This window comes from Dreissena polymorpha, chromosome 8 (assembly GCF_020536995.1).
Source record: "Dreissena polymorpha isolate Duluth1 chromosome 8, UMN_Dpol_1.0, whole genome shotgun sequence".
NCBI lineage: Eukaryota > Metazoa > Mollusca > Bivalvia > Myida > Dreissenidae > Dreissena > Dreissena polymorpha.
The window spans coordinates 87,050,347-87,070,989 of NC_068362.1; the positions used below are offsets into that span (position 1 = coordinate 87,050,347).

The following is a 20,643-nucleotide window of genomic DNA, read 5'->3' on the forward strand; positions in this document are numbered from 1 at the left end:
AAAAATCAGAAGTGGTAACTGCATGTATCTGTTATTGTTTAATTGCCGATCATTTTCCTGTCATATCAGCAATAGAGTAATTAGTGATTTTGCGATCGTGATTAGCGATCGTGGCTACAATTTTGTTCTCTACGAATTTTCTTAGCGGGAGCTGTACTTTTGAGAAATTTCGTAGCGAGTAAAGTCGAGATGTAGAGCGATTATAAATACGAAATCAACGCTTATCGCTTTCTGCTTATATGGTTGGAATGTGAGCGGTATTTTAACAATGAATACAAGTTATACTGAGTATAAAACGGCGAAAAATACGTGCATCTGCATGGACGACGCCATCTTGACTAGCACGTGTTTACCCCCTCCGGAGGTGTTCTTAATAAAACTATCGATACCAGCCGAGTTCAACTAAGTATTGCCCTATCGTAGGTGAAATCAAGTTACAGTAGAAGTTGCACGAGTAGTAGCAATACAGTAACATCATTAAATGTCGAAATGTGTCCCCACACGATATATACGCATATCATATTTTCCAAAACGCGAATGGATAAAAACGGCATTAAGTTTATAAATGCGCATGGGTGGGTCATCGATGATGCATTACAAGCACTGAGTGATGCGTGTGTTGATCGCAGTTTGACGTACATGTACCCGCTGATGAATATAGCCGGGTAGAAAATTTGGCACATGTTATCACTCGTACATTTCGCCCGATTGAACGGGGAATAATAATTAATTAATTGACGTTAACATTACATAATGATAGCCGTATCGCCCTTAAGTCAGCAAACCACTCTATATTCGTGTTCAGTATCATATACTTGAAAGTGTATGTCTTTTCCATTTAAAGGAGCTTACATTTTTTTCCTGTTTCATATTTTTTGAGCCAGTTAATTGAAGTTGCAAAACCTCTACACACGGTTTAAGTACAACCCGAGTCATTTGTGGTTGATGTTAATTAAGAGAATGATGAAGTCAGTTTTAGAACCACTGTGCGCACAAATGGATAGACTTTCGTGTAAAGTGAGGAATTCCATTCGGGTAATCTCATGTTAATGTTTGTTGAAACTTGTTCAATTTTATTTTTCATTGTTAATAAATCGATTTATTCTTAAACTGCGTATGATACACTAGTGCAATGTAGTTTCAATACATTACACGTATTGTAATAGCTGGAAAAAATTATCATCTGTATTTAATGTATAAGTTTTTAAAATTATTATATCATAGATTGGGAATAATTCGTGAGCGAATATTTATGTGTGGTGGTAGTAAAATTCCTTTAATTTCTGTATACTGAATGTGTACTGAAGTTCCATTGTATGTTTATAACAAGATAAATGGTTTCTCTTATTCCTTTGCTGTCGTTCAAGATTATGTCACAGAGATATAGTGTGACAAGTACGTTTCAAGCACATAATGCCTCCTAAATCTTATCGAAAAACAATTTTCATCGTGTGATAAATGTTCTCAAAAGAAACGGACATTTTGTGTGGGCATTGACAGTATAACGTTATTTTGCCCATGAACATAGCTGATAAGACAATGGGGGATTATTTGTCACGTTGGTGACAAAAGCTTTTGTTACTACTATCTTTGAGCCTCGCTCTGGGAAAACGGGGCTTAATGCATGAGCGTAACGTGGCATACCAAATAAGCCCGTGCAGTCCGCACAGGCTAATCAGGTACGACACTTTACGCCTGAACTAGATAGTTGCTTAGAAGAGACTTCCTTGAAATCAAAATATCATAAAAACGTAGTGTCGTCCATGATCAGCGTGTGCAGCCCGTCCATACTAATATGGGCTCATGCATTAAGCCCCGTTTTCATGCTAAATGGGCTCATGCATTAAGCCCCGTTTTCATGCTCATATGGGCTCATGCAGTAAGCCCCGTTTTCATGCTAATATGGGCTCATGCATTAAGCCCCGTTTTCATGCTAATATGGGCTCATGCATTAAGCCCCTTTTTCATGCTAATATGGGCTCATGCATTAAGCCCCGTTTCCATGCTAATATGGGTTCATGCATTAAGCCCCGTTTCCATGCTAATATGGGCTCATGCATTAAGCCCCGTTTTCATGCTAAATGGGCTCATGCATTAAGCCCCGTTTTCATGCTCATATGGGCTCATGCAGTAAGCCCCGTTTTCATGCTAATATGGGCTCATGCATTAAGCCCCGTTTTCATGCTAATATGGGCTCATGCATTAAGCCCCTTTTTCATGCTAATATGGGCTCATGCATTAAGCCCCGTTTCCATGCTAATATGGGTTCATGCATTAAGCCCCGTTTCCATGCTAATATGGGCTCATGCATTAAGCCCCGTTTTCCCAGAGTGAGCTTTTTAATATTCTATTAAGAAGTAAGTTGAATATATAATGCAATAAACTGTATTTTCAGTGTCATTGATTGCTTCAGCTAAATAGTAACAGTTAAAAACACACTCTCACTATTACGAAATATTGACTTATAAATGTTACAGTGTATATTTTATCGCCTTACCTTAATGTTAAATAGTTTAATGGAAGTACGACATATTCAAAACTATTTATCGCTTCATTGTCCAAAGACCGAAAAAGTTGCCCCAAAACGTTTCCATACATTTGGCGTTATACTTGAAGGAATGTAATGAAGTCTTCACGAGTTAAACTTTTGAGATAATTATCAATGTGTTGCTCTTTTGAACATCAGAATTTCTTTTAAAAACAACATGTTTTTATAGTAATCACTTAATCGAATTTATATTTCCTTCTTGCAATATTGTCAAGACAAATCATTGCCGTTTTGATAATGACGTACACTTTGAATAGGCTAGTAATGTCGATGCAAAATGGATATTGGCAAAGTTTAGTTTTAAGTCAATGAACGTGCGAACAAAACAACAAACGTTCAGTCACGACCAAAACCACTAAACACTTCACCATAGAAAACACTGATTAAGTTTCCTGTTTGAAAAATAATGATGGTTTGGTCTTAAATTATCGAACATGCTCTGCGATAAGATCAAATTATTATTAATTAAATATAAAAAAAATTGACTAAACTATCAATAATAACATCCCGGCTACACGTAATTATTACCAAAGCAAGGAGTTTTAGTCGCAGTCAAATTTCGTGCATTTCGTATCCCTGCGGGATATTTTTGTTTTTATCTGCAAAGGGAATGCGTTAGAGGACATGAAAATAGTTCCCATAAAATGATTCAGATAACTTGAATCTAAGATTTAGCAATTAGTTGCAAAATTCACTCTTATGAAATTGTATATTGATAACGCACGACTTAATTGGTATGTAAATACATAAATAGCAAATGAGGTGCAACAATTGTAATAAGGAAAATATAAGCACACACGTGTTGTTATCTCCACTTAGAAAAAAACAAACAAGAAAAATACCATTATCTAGTCGAAAGTCATAACCATTTAATTACAAAATTCGCTCTGATCAGCATTAGTATTTATATAGCAATACTAACTTGATATTTATGTATACATAAATGCCTCATTTATGAATATATAAAAGCAAACGGGGTGTTACAAGTGGAATTAGAACATACAAACACACATCTGTTGTTATCTCCCATCAGAAAAAAAATCTCTAGTCGTAAGTTATATATAATATTTCTTCAAACAACAATAATGACAGAAGGGAATTACGAACGTTGAGCATAGAAATAAGGTGTTTAATGTATCCTTATTAAAAATAATTAAAGTATATTAGTTTCACAGCACACATTTTAAGTTCCAGATACGCAAGCAATGTTACCCACGTTTGCACACTTGAATATGCCGTTACCGTGTTGCAATTGAGAATGTAATATATTGAGTAAATGTATTAAAAAATATCGTATTTATATACAACTATCATAAACTGCTTACACTTATGAATAACAAGCAGTTCATTTGTAAACGAAACGGAAGGAGAGCAGTCGGGTCCGAAATAGTTCACATTGTAGCGCCGTTAAGTGTCGCATCGTCGTAAAATGTCGCAGACTACAAGATTTGTCGCAATGATGACGATAAATGTCGCAAGGAACGATAACTGTCGCAAATCTTTCTTACGATATATGTCGCAACTTTAACGACAAATGTCGCACACCTTTGTAAGTCATGTAAAAAAAAGTTGTAGTAAATGATTAAAACTTTAAGGTTAGATCTAGATTACCCGACGAGGTTCCTTTTAAGTTAGTATTTTCCGAAATGGTCAGTTGTGGTCAGTATTTTCCATAAATGTCAGTTGCGGTCAGTATTGTCCGAAATGGTCTGTTGTGGTCAATATTGACCCAATCAATTCTTTTAATTATTGGATCGAGTAGCCAGTTATTGATTTCCCTGTGCTAAATGGACAGCTGTTATCAAGATTGACCAGAGTTTGTAAGTTATGATAAAACTGTAACATTATTACAGCAACACAAATTACGATAAAATTGTATTGAATATTATATGTTAGTTACATGACTGTAGTACATGTATCATTATCTTAGTAAAATAATCTATTTTGCAGACGCACTGGCATACGCCGTAGATTTTACTGGCATACTGATGAACAGAGTAAAGAATAATATGTTCTTTTTATTTTTTCAATATCGTTGCCTTCAATTAATACTTAGCATATAGGCAGCGGTATTCTATGTCAGCGATTCATTGACTCGCTACATAGTATAAATCTAGTGTAAAATACCTCAAAACCGTTTATCAGTGAACTTAGCCTTCTGTTAGTTATTTCCTTTATGTTCGTGAATATAAAAGTATTTGGTGAGTAACAGTGTCAAAGATCATCATCCGTACACAGTAATTTTGTTTGATTAGATTCCCGATCCATTTGGAATTGTAATTCGTACTCGTCACGGGATTAAATCCTCTGGTAGACTTGCCATTCTTTCGCTTTGATATATATGTTTTATTTTGACCCTAGGAGCTTAAGACACGGGTGTTTTGTGGGACAAGTTGTCTCCGCATGGTTATCATTTGTGTGAAGTTATTTTAAAATCGCAAATTCATCATTAACAGTCAGGAAAAATATATCGGGTTATAAGGAAATACACCTATATGCATGTGCATACAGGAGTAGTGATAAATACTGTTAAATGTTCTATTAACTTAGTATGATTTTATGAATATTCACAATTGCTAAAAGGCAATATACAAATGTGTTTTCTTTCCCACAGTATTTTTATCCAAAGAACATATTAAACATGCAAGAAAATACATACCTTACATTTAATGACCTGAAGTATTGCTGACATTCAAACTGATTAATTCAGACACGCATGCATCATTTACATAAGCTTTAAAATAAACATGGCAAATTTGTGGTTATTTTGTTACGTGTGCAGCATTTAAAGATGCTATCGTAATTAAATTGACATGCACAGCGCCTAAAAGGTTACAAAATACCTGAAATCCAAAAATATCAACAGACAAAAGCATATTATTAAACATTCCCTCGTAACAAAGTAAACAAACCCACCTATCCCGAACCAATTTACATGCCATTAAGTGAAGTTCGTTGCGCAAACCACATATAATTACTACCTGGTGAGGTTTCAGAAAATATAGTTTTCATTATTCAACTCAAGGCCGACCTTAACCGGATTTATACGTATCCCAAATCTAGAACACTATCAAGGTGCCTGGTAAAAATGATACTATTTTATCATATTGATTAAAATAATGTCCCTGGTAGATTAAAATAACTTGCAGAATAATGAAATATGATGTATGTTATTGGCGTCGCACTGAAGTGCGGCGACTAGTATGTGATAGGTTTTTTTTCGCTTTTGGGAGGAGAAGTTATTTTACGGATCAATGTATATATTTTTGTTGTCAGAATATCTTGCATAGTGGTGATTTTTTGTGTAAATTGTTGTAAATAAGTACTGCATTTGTGCTTATTTCATTTACTACAACATTTATTGCCAATAATGCAAAGCTAATTCTTTTAATTAATAATTGATCACAGGGACTGGTCAATAATAAAAGATCACAGGGACTGGGCAAATACGCGAACCGGTGAAACTTTCTGGCTTTGTATAAAAACAAAATATAATCAAAATATATTTATTTTGTGGTTTTTCTAACAATAGCGCAGACTTTTGCTGTTCGAGTTTTGGTTAACGCGTATTTTCTTTAATTTTACAAGACGACAGCGATTACGCGGTTTATTGCTTTATTGATAACCGTTACACTACAGTCACTTATTAATATCTTAGTTAGAAGGTGATTTTTCAAGCGGTTCCGTAGTTTAGTGGTTACACGCTCGCTTCACATGTGAGAGGCCCAAGGTTCGAGCTCCAGTGAAATCAAATTATTTTATTTGTGTTCTATGTTAACTTTTTGTTTTGATGTAGACATTTAAGTTTAAATAAATATGCTGTTTTATTTTAACCATTTTTTGTTTTTATTATGCCCATAAAATATATGTGTGAGAGGGTGGGGGGGGGGGGGGGGGTTACAAACACATTTAAACTTTTACAGTGTTTTCATATCAATGAGTACTCAATCCCTATCGAAAATGAGCAACGTAAGAATAAGTTCAGAATCATCTCCCCTTGAAGAGAAAAATATGAAATTACGCTTGCAAGATGAAGCAGATTTTTTAAAACCTACACAGTTCTGTTCCATTAACGAAAACTGCACACGGATGCCAGTAAAAAAAGGAAACCAATGTAAATAAAATGAACTATGAAATATTTGGGGGTTACAACACACAATCATAGATAATAGTTATTTGGGGGTTATAACACAACATCATAGATAATGGTTATTTGGGGGTTATAACACAAAAGCATAGATAATGGTTATACCAGTATATTTTTTTATTTCGTTTAAAATAATCGGCCAATATATTAATATTTACAGTAGAAAAAAAACCGTTCCATGTAACTTCATTGAGTACCTTTTACACTGAAATTCCCGACGCCCTTTGATGCTTTGCATGAATACTTATCTTGTGGTGTTTAATTTAATTAATTATTTTACCTGGGTATGTTTACCAAGTCAAACTTTGAATCACGTGTAATCATGTAATATCTTCCTCACGTAATTTTCTCACGCGAAACGTTTATTTTTCGAATATATATCAAATCAAAGCTAATCTTGTCCAAAGTAAGAATTGCACATATTATCCCCGCGGATCCAACCTCCGCGTGAAGATTTTGACTGGTTCCGAGCATAGCTGTATATCAAATTTTGCCGTTATAACCAGCCTACTGATGATAGCCGAGCTACGTGGTTCAATAATTGCGTCTTACAGTATCAACGACCAACCAGTTGTTATTTTTACTTTTATTTTGATTAAGGTATTTCTTTGCAATGAACCAAAACTTAAACACTTATTTCAAAATGTAAAAGTAACGTGTACTATAAAGTCTACCGCCCATAATTGGAACTATAGGCATACAATATTATTATAAATGTTTAGTTTGCCTACCGGACGTATATTTTTACTTGTATGAATCAATTGCTTTACATTTACAATGATTTTCAAACAATAAAAAAATACAAATTAGCTGGAAATTAACTAAGCTTCAGAGCGGATATCATTATAAAACCTCAAAGTTCAATAAAAATGATCTACAATGCGTCAGAGTGGGCATAAATCAGCTGTAATAGTGAGCTTTTAAGTTTATAAATGAAATTCGCACATGTCATATCTCGACATTTTTGTACAGCACCATGTCATATCATTTTTTCATCATGACGTTGTATGTGAATCGATTTTTTCCACCAATACGAACTTTTTTATGAAACCCTGGCGGATATGTTACTCGGGGACATTGGTATATATAATTGTCGGTGAAAAAACTTTTTCACTGGCATACCTTTAAAGAAATGTGTAAATAAAGTGCTAAATATGGGACAAATCCCTGCATCGTCGACTTTAAGTAGCCATATTTCAATAAACCCTGAATATTAATAACCAGGAGTTTCCTAACATACATGGTAATACCTCCTTTGCATGCACCAAAATATATTTTATTTCAAAAATGCCTTTAAACAATTATAGAACTGGATTTACTTACCCTACCGAAATTCTTTGAAATATATCGGCTACATCTCATAGCATGTCCAACTTCTCACAGCATGTCGGGTTTCCGGGGGTGTTTATAGGTGTTTGTGTTCTATTCAAGTACGTGTTCATCCATAGACAGGGAAATCTCTTAATTGGGACTTTTGGTCGCTGTACGTTACCATATAAATAATTGCGCTGTAAGAAAATTGGCCTGTCACATACACCAACTGTGCAGGGACTTGTATTAGTCATTAATCCAGGATATCACAGACACATGGGCAATGTGTACATTAAACACTAGATTAAAAGTGCATCTGGATGACTTTTCACGTACAGTGACTTTGTTACCATAAAAATAACCAAACGATACTAACAAAACTACGTGTAGATGAGACAAACAGCTTTCGTGGTGATAAAGTCACGTGGCTGTCATGTGTTCTACTAGCACGTATATTTCCTCAAGATGTAGATAATTTTTTAAAGCCCCTTTAAATCGTGGTTAAATAACTGAACGCCAATGCATGAGCAACTTGAATATTAAAATGACACTACATTAAATTTAGGGGTTAACTTAATGTATGCAAGTAAAATATGTCAATTCTCTCGCAACCCTGGGCATTAGACTTAATGGAAATTTATTAAAAATTCTAACTGAAAACTGAACATTGTGATGGATGTCGGCCCAAAGAACCTCGTCGGGTAATCTAAATCAAACCTTAAAGTTTAAGTCATTTTTACTTTAACTTTTCATTTTTATCATGACTTACATGTACAAAGGTGTGCGACATTTATCGGTAATGTTGCGACATATATCGGCCGTTGAAAAAGTTGCGACATATATCGTCAGTAGGGTTTGCAACATTTGTCGTTCTTTGCGACATTTATCGTCAAGGCTGCGACAAATCTCGTAGCCTGCGACATATAACGGCGATGCGACATCTTACGGCGCTTCCCTGTGCCTTCAACATTTGGTTATCCCTGTATGCATCCGCGGAGCATGTTAACAATTAACAATATTCGAACACTTAAATTAACGTCCACACAGCCGGGCATAAGCAAGCTCTCATTCTTGCGATAAGAGGTATTGAACTGATAAAATGAACGTATTATTGCTCCTTTGTAAACAAAAGATCCTCTCTATGAGAAAACGGGTCTTAATGCATGTGCGTAAAATGTCCTCGAAGATTAGCCTGTGAAGAGGCGACACTTTCCGCCTAGATTTGATTTTCGTTTTGAAGAGACTTCCAGCGGAAAGTATCGCACATGCATTAAGTCTAGTTTTCCCAGAACGGCTAATTGAGTCGTGTTCTGGGAAAACTGGGCATAATGCATGTGCGTAAAGTGTCGTCCCAGATTTGCTTGTGCAGTCCGCACAGGCTAATCAGGGACGATACCTACTGCCTAAATTAGATTTTTGCTAAAAAGAGACTTCATTTAAACGAAAAATAAAAATGTCATAAAAGCGGAAAGCGGATTGCACAGGCTAATCTGAGATTACACTTTACACACATGTATTAAGTCCAGTTTCCCAGAACGCGGCTAATTTAATGCATGTGTTGTTAGCATTATCATCAAATTGTGTGTATTTTTATCATTTCTTGCAAGTATTTTAGTATTGTTGCGTTGTAGCACTTCACTGAAAGTGTGAGTATATTTTAAACCAGAAAATTATCATTTTGCTTTGTGTTTCGTTTAACAGACAGACAGACAGACAGACAGACAGACAGATAGATTATTCAGACTTATACAACAGTACATCGTCTTTAACTCAAATATACAAATTATTTTCTGTCACGTGAATACGAGTAACAACATAACATTATGTAACATAAAATCAATTACAAAATACAAATACAAATAAACACAATATATGTCAAGAACACGTAAGCTCTATCGAGGGGTGATGCAATCTATCAAACAATATTATTTAGTAATGTATATGATTAAAGCTTCTTTGATATATTTATATACTTTTGAAATTACTAATCTATCACTGGAAACTAATAACTCGTTGAATTTATACACAGACGGGTTAATATAAAATTTACGACTAATATATCTTTTTCTTAAGACTATATAACAGTGGCATATACATATAAAATGGTTTTCGTCTTCTAAATCAACGGAATTACAACACAAACAATAACGCTCATTTCGTGAAATGTTGTTCTGAGCATATCTGCCAGTTTGGATTCTCAGTGGATGTGCAGAGACTCTCAATCTTACAAAAAATAAACGCAGACGTCTAGGCAGTAAGTCTAAAAATTCTTCGTATTCCAAAGAGGATTTATACATTTTATACATATCTAATACAGAACTGTTATTCATTTTACCATACCATTCTTGTTTAAAATTGTTAACAAGTCTGCATTTGAACTCTCTAACAAAAGTATTTACTTGCATAACGTTTGGATTTTCAAATACATAACCAAATCCATAATTATTTAACATCTTCTTAACATATGTGACCCAACTTTTAAAACCTTTATACAAGCGTTTAAAGCTTGTTTGTAAACATAATAATATTTTCATTGTTAAGAATTTTAAACCAAAACTTTATAATTCTAACATACCTGTTTACAAACAATGGTTATCTACCTAATTCTCCATAAACAGCAGCATAACATGTATTTATTTTAACTTAAAGCAATCGTTTGCAAAATTTTTAATGTATGCGTTCAATATCATCTGACTTTGTGAAACCCCACACTTCTGAAGCATAATTTAATATAGAACCCACAAAGGAGTCAAACAACTGACAGAGTATTTTTGGTTTTAAATCAAAGTCATGACATTTTATCAATAATGTATTCAATGCTTTTAGGGCTTTACCAACCAAATGTTCTTGGTTTAATTTAAAACTTCCAGTATAATTCAGCACCGTGCCTAAATAGTTAAAGTTATCAACAACTTCAATATCATTGCCATTGTATGACCATTTTTCATTTTCTTTTAATCCCCCTCTTTTCCGAAATACCATTATTTTAGTTTTTGAAGTGTTATTAAAGCCCCCAAGCATTGCAGTATACAAATAATTTATCTAAATGTGATTGGACTTCAGCAGGTGACTTGCCTAAAATGGCCATGACGTCAGCAAATAATGATAAAATCAAAACAATATCGTCTATACTCAAACCAGAGTTAATGTTATCTTGAAGGTAAAGTTCAAGATCTTCAACAAATAAAGAAAACAAAATCGGCGACATTACCTCCCCTTGCCTCAGTCCAACCGCATAACTAAAATAATCTGAATAAGATGAACATGATTTAACACGTGACTTAACATTCGCATACATATCTTTCACTATTCTAAGCAATTTACATTGTATACCAGACTTAAACATTTTCAAACATAATGCATTGCGGTATATACTATCAAAACATTTTAACAATTCGACGTATATAACATAAAGACGTTTATTTTCATTTAAATAATTTTGTACATTTGACATCAATATATAAATAGCATCGATAGTTGAATAACCTTTTCTAAATCCGAAATGCGCATCCGAAATAATAGTGTTTTCATTGCAAAAAGTTTCAATGCGCTTATGTTTAAAATCGTGGTAAATAATTTTGAGAAGCAACTTACTAAAGTAATCCCTCTATAATTATTAACATCATTAGCAGCACTTTTTTTATGTAAGGGGATTATAACCCCTTCTGTCCATTTATCGGGAAAGAAGCCCGATACCAATATACCGTTAAGGGGTGTTGCTGCAGTTTTGATGATTTTTTTCCATCTAATAACTTTTGCTCAAAATTTTTATTCAAGTACTACATACAAATACTAAATGAAAAATGCAATAAAAACATAGGGTCACCGGCTTTGTTTGGATTTTATTCACCATTATATAATATGTACTTTTTCATTAAAACTGAAAAATCTCTAATTGCATAATAATGATTAATAACCTATGAAATTGGAAACATGTAGAGATTATATAAGCTAATATATATCATATACCATTTAAGTAAACCACAAACAACCAAAAAAATGGAGAACACAAGTAAAATTTTAAGAAATTTAATTTTTATAATTTTTATGTCACCCAAAAAACGTCATTTTTTTACTATTTTTACCACAAAAATGGAATTTAAAAAAGTTCTATCTAATAACTTTTTGCGAAACTTCTCAAATATGTTCATCTATGTATTGTTATCATGAAACAAAAATAAAAAAAGGGGGTCACCGCACTTTTAACAGAGATTTTTTGTTTTAACTATCCCTACCGTCTACGTCAAATTTTATAAAATACATCAATTAGGCAAAACCCAAGTACCGGTACATAGATCGTAAGAAATATGCATAAACATTAGAAATTGTTTTGAATCTTAACTGGGATCACAACAGCTTACCAAAAGACATAAATAAAAAACAATATTTAATCACAAACATAATACGATACAGTATCAAACTCGACCTTAATCATTAATAACTTACATGTACTTGTTCACAGATTTCGGCTTGTTTTGAAGTTTGTGATTAAATGCTTTAAATTGATAAATTTAAACGACATGACTAAAAAGCTCCAGTATAAAACAAAAATGAAATTAAAGAAATAAAAAAGAAGTAAAAAAAGTTAACCCCACCTGGGATCGAACCACTGACAATTGAATTATAAACTAATTCGGTCATTTCTGATGATACTGATAACAAAATTATTGAGTTGTGATAATAGCACCATCGGTGTTGCTATAAATATATTCTCCGTTAAATAAACTGCCGCAACACCCCTTAAAAACATCGCACAAATGTGCAGAAAAACTACATTCAAGAAAATATTCATTCAACATACAATCCCTACCTGATGACTTATTTCGCTTTAAATGTTTAATCGCATTGCGAACTTCCTCAACAGATAAAGGTACGTCAAGTTCTGGGAATACAGAATTTTCTAAATTAAAATAATTATTTAAGCAAAAATTTTCTGCTTCATCCTTACAAAAATCAGACATATTGTTACTGAGGTTTTTAAAAAGAGATGTAAATTCTTCTAACGATATTTTATTGTTTACAGTCTTATTTGTTGATTTGAAAAATCGCCAAAAGTCTCTTGGTTTATGTTTTCTTAAATTTTCAATCTCAATCATTTTTTGCCTATAACAGCAGGCCTTTTTCATGCGGATAAAGTCCTTATAATACTTTTTACGTGTACATAAATGTCCTCTGTTTATATATGTTTTACTAGAGTAAAAAATACGTAAAGCGTCATGGTACAATTTTTGTGCTTCATTGCACTCGTGATCAAACCAATCTGCATTCTTCATACAGCTATTTACATGAAAACAAGGATCTGTTTTATGAACACATGTTATAGAAAATAACGGGTCAGCAACACTCGAATAGTTTCAGTAAATCTATTCAACACTTCATTAATAGACGTTCTACTTGAATAATCAATATGTTGTACAATAGTATTAAAAACAGGTTGCATACAAATAATACCTGAACGAAATTGCCCACGTAACGCATCGTTCCACTTATATTTAACATCGGTGTAAGACTGATACTCAGATGATGCGTTATTACATAACAATAAAAACTGTAACGGGGCGTGATCGCTTAATACGTTAAAATCGTGAACATTAAAATCGGATATGCTTGAAAAGCTGTATTCGTTTGCTAATAAATAGTCAATGACAGAAGAACCGTTATTTGAATAAAAAGTTTGTTTACAGCTATTGCCAAACTCTACCATTAACAATACGTAGACATGTGGATTTACATAGATCTAGTAATCTTACTCCATGATTATTTAGTTAACAATCTACTGAGGCCCTAACAGAGGCAATATCTGGGTGGTAATCAACATCATCATTAACAGTATAAATTTTATCATGTACAATATAATCACATTTATTTCCAACTCTACTATTCAGATCACCAGTAACAAACACTTTGCCAAATTCAGAAAAAAAGTAATATCATTTTTTTAAATTTCAAATAAATCTACATTAAATGTGTTATAAACCGGAGAATCAATTCCCCATATATGCTTTCTACAGATATAAACATCTTCTGAGATATTAAAAAATGTGTGATCTAGTTTAACCCAGATAATTGTATCATGATGATTTTTAACAATAGTAATTCCATCAAGTAATTCTTCTTTAATATATACAACAATGCCGCCACTATTTCTGCGAGATCTTTTATGTTGGAATTTTCTAAAGAAATTAAAAGACAGGTACCCACTCAAATCGATATCACTACGCTTATTCGACAAAGATTCGTACAAAAAACATATATCATAGGAACACAAAATATTAACAAAAGAAGGATTACTTTTTTTACAATTGGTCAGTCCATTTACGTTCCACGAGAGAATGGAGATTTCCCCACCGGCGTGCCCCTAATCACGCACTGGTCGCCCGTCGACGTAAAGGGTGTCGTATGAAATCCACGATCGCTTCCCATTGGATCTGGCCCCTTTCATCTTTGGAAGCAGCTTCCGACGTTTGGCAACCACTTCCGGTGGAAATTGTTCAAACACATTGTAGTTGGTACCAGTTAACTGTTTCCACTCGCGATGCACCGACTCCTTGTCTTTGAAAAATGCAAACTTTGCGATTATAGAGCGAGCTTTACCACGCGTTTGTTCCCCCGGCGATCTATGGACCCCCTCGAACTTGATAGAGGCCACCGTTTACCGTGCGATTTTAAGCGCATCTGTAAGATGTTTTCTAAGAATTGATTCTGTGGTATCAGGTGACTCACTCTCAACTTCCGGCACACCAGTAAAAATTAGATTGTTCCGCATACTTTGCGATTCCATATAAGTAAGATCCTCCCGAAGGCTGTCCGGCTCCCGTTCGAGGTCATCAATCCTACTTGAGACAGGTGCCGCAGCTATGTCCGCCCCCTCAGCCGAGTGTTCTAGTTTTGACACGCGCTCATCAACCCTTTTGACGCGGTCTTCAAGGGCCAACCACAGGGTTTTCATGTACTTTTCCAACACTGCCATACGTTGGTCCATCTTGTCAAGGCATTGTAATTTATTTTCGACTGAAGTAAGCCGCCCACTTACTAGTATAACTCCTAATTCACTCATGACGTCCTGTAGCGTTGGTTGTGCTCCCGCCGCTCCTGCCGCTGCTCTGTGGTGTAATGCAGGATTCGCCGCTGTTTAGAAAAACGCTAATATTGTTCACATCAATATTTTCGTCACCATATAGCACAAAGTTTGTTAGCCCAAGTAAATCACTAACTGAGAACGAAGTGTCCGAAATCTGGGTCTCACTGGACGGGCCCCTTTGTTTTGGTATTTTTGTATTGTTCGGATTTAAACTATCATAACCACTACAATTCCGATCTTTTTTCTTTTTTTTATGACGACCCATCAGAATTGTCAACGAAGAATATAAATTCACATAGTTTCCAATATTTCAAACACTCAAACTTAGTTTAAAATTAAATTTTTGATCACAATTTTCGACACTGAAAATTTTACCTTGAACCAGTATACTTCGATGCAGGGATAATATCAATACAACAGATTATAATTATCACTTACAAACTTATTATTGCAAATTGAGTAAATTTGGGATATTTTAGCAAATTGTTAACAGTGGATAAAGAGATATGCCATGTTCATTTTATGATGGAGAAAATAGAAACTATAACATAATCAATTTCTGTGTGGATATATCGTTTGTAATCAAATTTTCATTCAAGAATATGGGGTAAGTTTATGCAAATTTACTTCAATGTAATTTAAATTATAACATGCCAACCACAATATGAATTCAATGACATAATCACAGTTTTTTTATCACTGCGGGTTACCGTCAATCCAGAATTATAATGTTATCAATTGATTGTGGGTCTAATATAATTTATCGAAATGTCGTTATTATTTGTATATTTATCATTCAATTTGCAATATTTAACATCAATTATAACTTACTTATTATTATATTTAATTGTCTATTTATTAAATACTGTCTGATTGTATTCGTGACGATCGAAAAACAACATCAGCAAACATTTAAGACGCCAGCTAATGAATGGATGAAATTTAAAGTACCAACCTTTAATGAAACAAAGTATAATATATCATTCAATTATTCAGGTAAACCGGTTAAGAAGTATGTTCTGCACGTATTTTTACGAGTATTCATCTTTCAAGCGTTGATATTTTGGGCGGTTATCCTTCAGTCACCTTACGCTTCAATTAACATCAATGCAGAGAATTGCAATCTCGGCTTCATCTTGACTTGGGCCTATTTAAAGATATACGATATTGCAAAAAAGCATACCGGTATATGATCACCGGTCATAATCTTTCAACATGATCATACCATTATGTTGTATGAAACGCAAAAAAATACCTTTTGTTGAGAGAACAGAAATGTTTCGTTAGTTGACGTTAACTAAGCATTATGTTGGATTGGGTTGGATTAGGTTAACATTATCTTGGTTGAGTTGACATTATTTTGGGTTGAGTTGACATTATGTTTGGTTTAGTTAACATTATGTTTGGCTAAGGTAACATAATGTTGATTTAAATTGGCATTATGTTGCGTAAAGTTGATGTTATGTTAAGTAAACATTATGTTCGGTCAAGTTAACGTTTTGTTAAGTAAAGTATGAATTATGTTGGGTTAAGTTGACAGTATGATGGGTTAAGTTGACATTAAAACCTTATATCAATTGGCACAAAAGTATGGAAGCGTATATGGTACAGTCTGATGCTGTGATGATGTCAACATTCTATGACGGCATGATATGATAAAGGTGTCATGGCGTTAAAAATAACTCATCGTGTCGACTAAACTATGATGGCAAGTCATTTTCACAAGAGTATTACGCCAAAAATTATGTTGATTTGTCGACTTAGATCATGTCGACCAAATATTTTTTTCGGAAAAAGCCGGAAACATTTATGTCGAGACTTTAACTTAATGTCGTTATGGCGAGTAAAATTAAAACGGAAAAAACCTACACAAATATGACGACATACCATGTTATTTCACACTTAGTCGATAAAAATTAATCCGGCATGACCATAGTATCGGGGTGTACCATATTCTATGACGGCATGATATGATAAAGGTGTCATGGCGTAATAAATAACTCATCATGTCGACTAAAACTATGATGGCAAGTCATTTTCACAAGAGCATGACGCCAAAATTATGTTGATTTGTCGACTTAGATCATGTCAACCGAATATTTTTTCGGGAAAAGCCGGAAACATTTACGTCGAGACTTTAACTTAATGTCGTTATGGCGAGTAAAATTCAGTGGGAAAAAGCTACAAAACTATTTCGACATACCATGTTATTTCACAGTAAGTCGATATAAATTAATCCGGCGTGACCATCTACGCTTCCGTACAAAAGAATGAATACTTGACAAAACATAATGTCAATGTAACGCAACATAATGTAAACTTAACACAACATAATTTCAACTCAACCTATCATACTAGTATAGCGAGAGGCGCGTTGTATACTGTTGTTAAAAGGCAACGTGCTTTTAAGCGATGTAGGATTTTCCATAAAACTTAATTCAGCGTATCTCTATATAAAGAAAGAGTGTGTGACGTTGTTTTTAAGCTAACTTATTCATTTACACATTCTTTATAAGACATGCATAGTTTGATTTTTTTAATAATTCGCCACTTATTCTAACCTTTATAAAAAGGTTTTAAATCGAGTCATCTTATTGGTTGCATTTTCTTGCACTTTTGAATCGAGTCATTGTATTGTCTGCCATCATTTTACAACTGTTACATATAAGTACAGTTGTAAAAACATATTTTACAGCTCTTTTTCATTTTTTTCAACTAACGCCCATCCCAAACGTTCGCAATATAACATTGACCAATACCTCAAGATTTTAATATACATGTAAAATCATTTGGGAGTTTTTTTTAACCTCCGTGCCAAAATCCTCTTAACCCATTTATGCCTAACGTCTAGAAAAAAGGTCTTGGCAAACAGCGCAGACCCAGATGAGACGCCGCATGATGCGGCGTCTCATCAAGGTCTGCGCTGTTTGCTTAAAAGAATTTCTGTAAGAAATATTCAAAATATAGAAATAAATATACTAGACATCCCTAATTTTGGAAATAAATTGATCCAATTTAGAAGGATTGGAGAGTCCACTAGGCATAAATGGGTTAATTTTCAAGCACCTTTAAAAAACTACTTACATAATGAAACGCAGAAACCTGACACCAAAAGTTATGTAGCCATTGTACGACGGGTTTTTAATTCATTGGTCCATTTTGATGCTGTTATCATTTAAGTCAAGTTTGTTTACCGTATGCATTCATCTAGTACGTGTAACAATTGAAAACGCTGATTAAATTCGTGATATCGGTAGAAAGAGGCTCATTTTGGATAGACCGCTGAGTAATACTGGAGTATTTTACCCATTTATGCATAGTGGACTCTCCCATCCTTCTAAATCGGATCAATTTATTTCCAAAATTAGGGATGTCTATTATATTTTTCTATATTTAGAATATTTCTTACAGAAATTCCTTTAATAAAACAGCGCAGACCCTGATGAGACGCCGAATGATGCGGTGTCTCATTTGGGTCTACGCTGTTTGCCAAGGCCTTTTTTCTAGACGCTAGGCATAAATGGGTGAAACAATTGCATTACTGTCGGCAATAGGAAAGGTGTAATTCTTGCGACGAAAGATATAAAAAAAAGATAACACATAATAACACGCATGATTGATAATAGCTCGCTACGGTTATAAAAAAGCGACTGGTATATTGTGTACAGCTAACAGCAGTGTGTGCTTAAAGTTAAGTGAGGATAGTCGATACAAGTGTAATATTTCCTTTGGGCATGGGAGTTGTTAAAACGGATATGGCGTTTCTAAGTGTTGAGGTAACATTGTTAAACATACTTAATGCATGTAACTATAGATTTATTATAGCCCTGTATAGTATTTCATAACATTTTCACTTCAATCTGCTAATGGTCATGTGGCCGCATTTCAATGAATTAGATAACTTCATTTTTGCCCCACTCTTTAAATTGAAATTACGTACAAAAACATTCAATTCACTGACTTACATAAATGGTGCTAAATTATGCGCTGGTTTAGCCATCCTTTCTGTCCGACAGTCCATCCGGACTGCCACTTTTAACAAAAAATATGGCATTATCAACAAATACAAGCAAATACTCTAGTTAACTTGCAAAATGCATCACATGAACGCAATCGGTCGATCATCAACGTCAGGCGCAGCTATGAAGTATTTTAACCCATTTATGCCTAGTGGAATCTCCCATCCTTTGAAATTATATCAATTTATTTCCAAAATGAGGGATGTCATGTATATTTATTTCTATATTTAGAATATTTCTTACAGAAATTCCTTTAAGCAAACAGCGCAGACCCTGATGAGACGCCGCATCATGCGACGTCTCATCTGGTCAACAGTGATTACCAAGGTCCTTTTTTCTAGACGCTAGGCAAAAATGGGTTAATGTTTAATATTTTCTCACTTAAATGCGAAAGTTCACACATTTTCACTCCTTCAAGCGCTTGAGGGCATACCTATTATCTCAATAAATGGGGAAAATACTCAATGTATGACGTCAAAGGCAAACAAATATCAGCTTAATATTATGCAAGATATTATTAAGTTATTAAATCTTTCATGCGTTGATACAAAATGTGGACGATAATCTGTCACAGTCTGTACGCTTCGATTATCATCAATAAGATATCAGAGAAGTCGGTTTGAACTAAAATTGGCCCAATTTAAAGTGGTAAATGCCTCCTACAACTATATATTGCCTCGCATAAATAACCGCACAACTTTGTAAAATCTTTTATAGTCTGAAAGAATGCTTATCTTGGACGGCCCGTTGTTGGTTCCCGCGCTTCTCACCTAAGCGAACCGGGTTCAATACCCGTGTTTGTAAGCACGTGAGTTTAGTTGATGGTCACCACACCGGGCAGGTGGGGTTTCCTCTGGCGCCCCCAAAGGTCACCCTAAAATTGAAATTCTCCCACAAACAAAAATAATACTTTTTCAGCCAGAATTCACAAAAAGCGTACTAACTCTGTGGGTCTAGTAAGTTAACCCTTTTATGCCTATCGTCTAGAAATAAGGCCTTGGCAAACAGCGTAGACCCAGGTGAGACGCCGCATCATGCGGTGTCTCATCAGGGTCTTCGCTGTTTGCTTAAAGGAATTTCTGTAATAAACATTCTAAATATAGAAATAAATATACTAGAAATCCCTAACTTTTGAAATAAGTTGATCCAATTTAGAAGGATGGAAGATTTCACAAGGCATAAATGGGTTAATTTGATATTAGTGTTGGAGCACACTCAATGCACACACATTAAGCAGCCTCAGGTGCAGAAGGACCGCATTAACCCTTTGCATGCTGGGAAATTTGTCGTCTGCTAAAATGTCGTCTGCCGAATTTCTAGTTATGATATTTGTGAGGAAACAGTAGTACTGAACATTTATCATGCTTTACAATATCCATACATGTAATATGGATCTTTTGACGATTTAAAAATCTGAAAATTATAAAGCGTTGCAACGCGAAACGATTGGATAATGTGGAGAGTTCTGTTGCTGTCGTTATATTTTGTGACACTACGAGGATTACTTATACAAAGTATAAAATACATCACTCATTGT

At 34.3% G+C, this 20,643-nt stretch overlaps 1 protein-coding gene across 3 annotated transcripts in view; it reads left to right on the forward strand.

The window, feature by feature from the left end:
- The first annotated feature begins 892 nt into the window (after positions 1 to 892).
- LOC127841538 (SH3 domain-binding protein 2-like) overlaps positions 893 to 20,643 on the forward strand; it is a 60,729-nt gene continuing 40,978 nt past the window's right edge. For 2 of the 3 annotated variants that reach the window (XM_052370423.1, XM_052370426.1), the window contains exon 1: positions 893 to 1,035. In XM_052370423.1, coding sequence (XP_052226383.1) covers positions 946 to 1,035 — 90 coding nt within the window. In that variant the 5' untranslated portion in view covers positions 893 to 945. Of the gene's footprint in view, positions 1,036 to 18,523; positions 18,864 to 20,643 lie in introns of those variants that run through there. The other variant, XM_052370425.1, reaches the window with a different exon arrangement.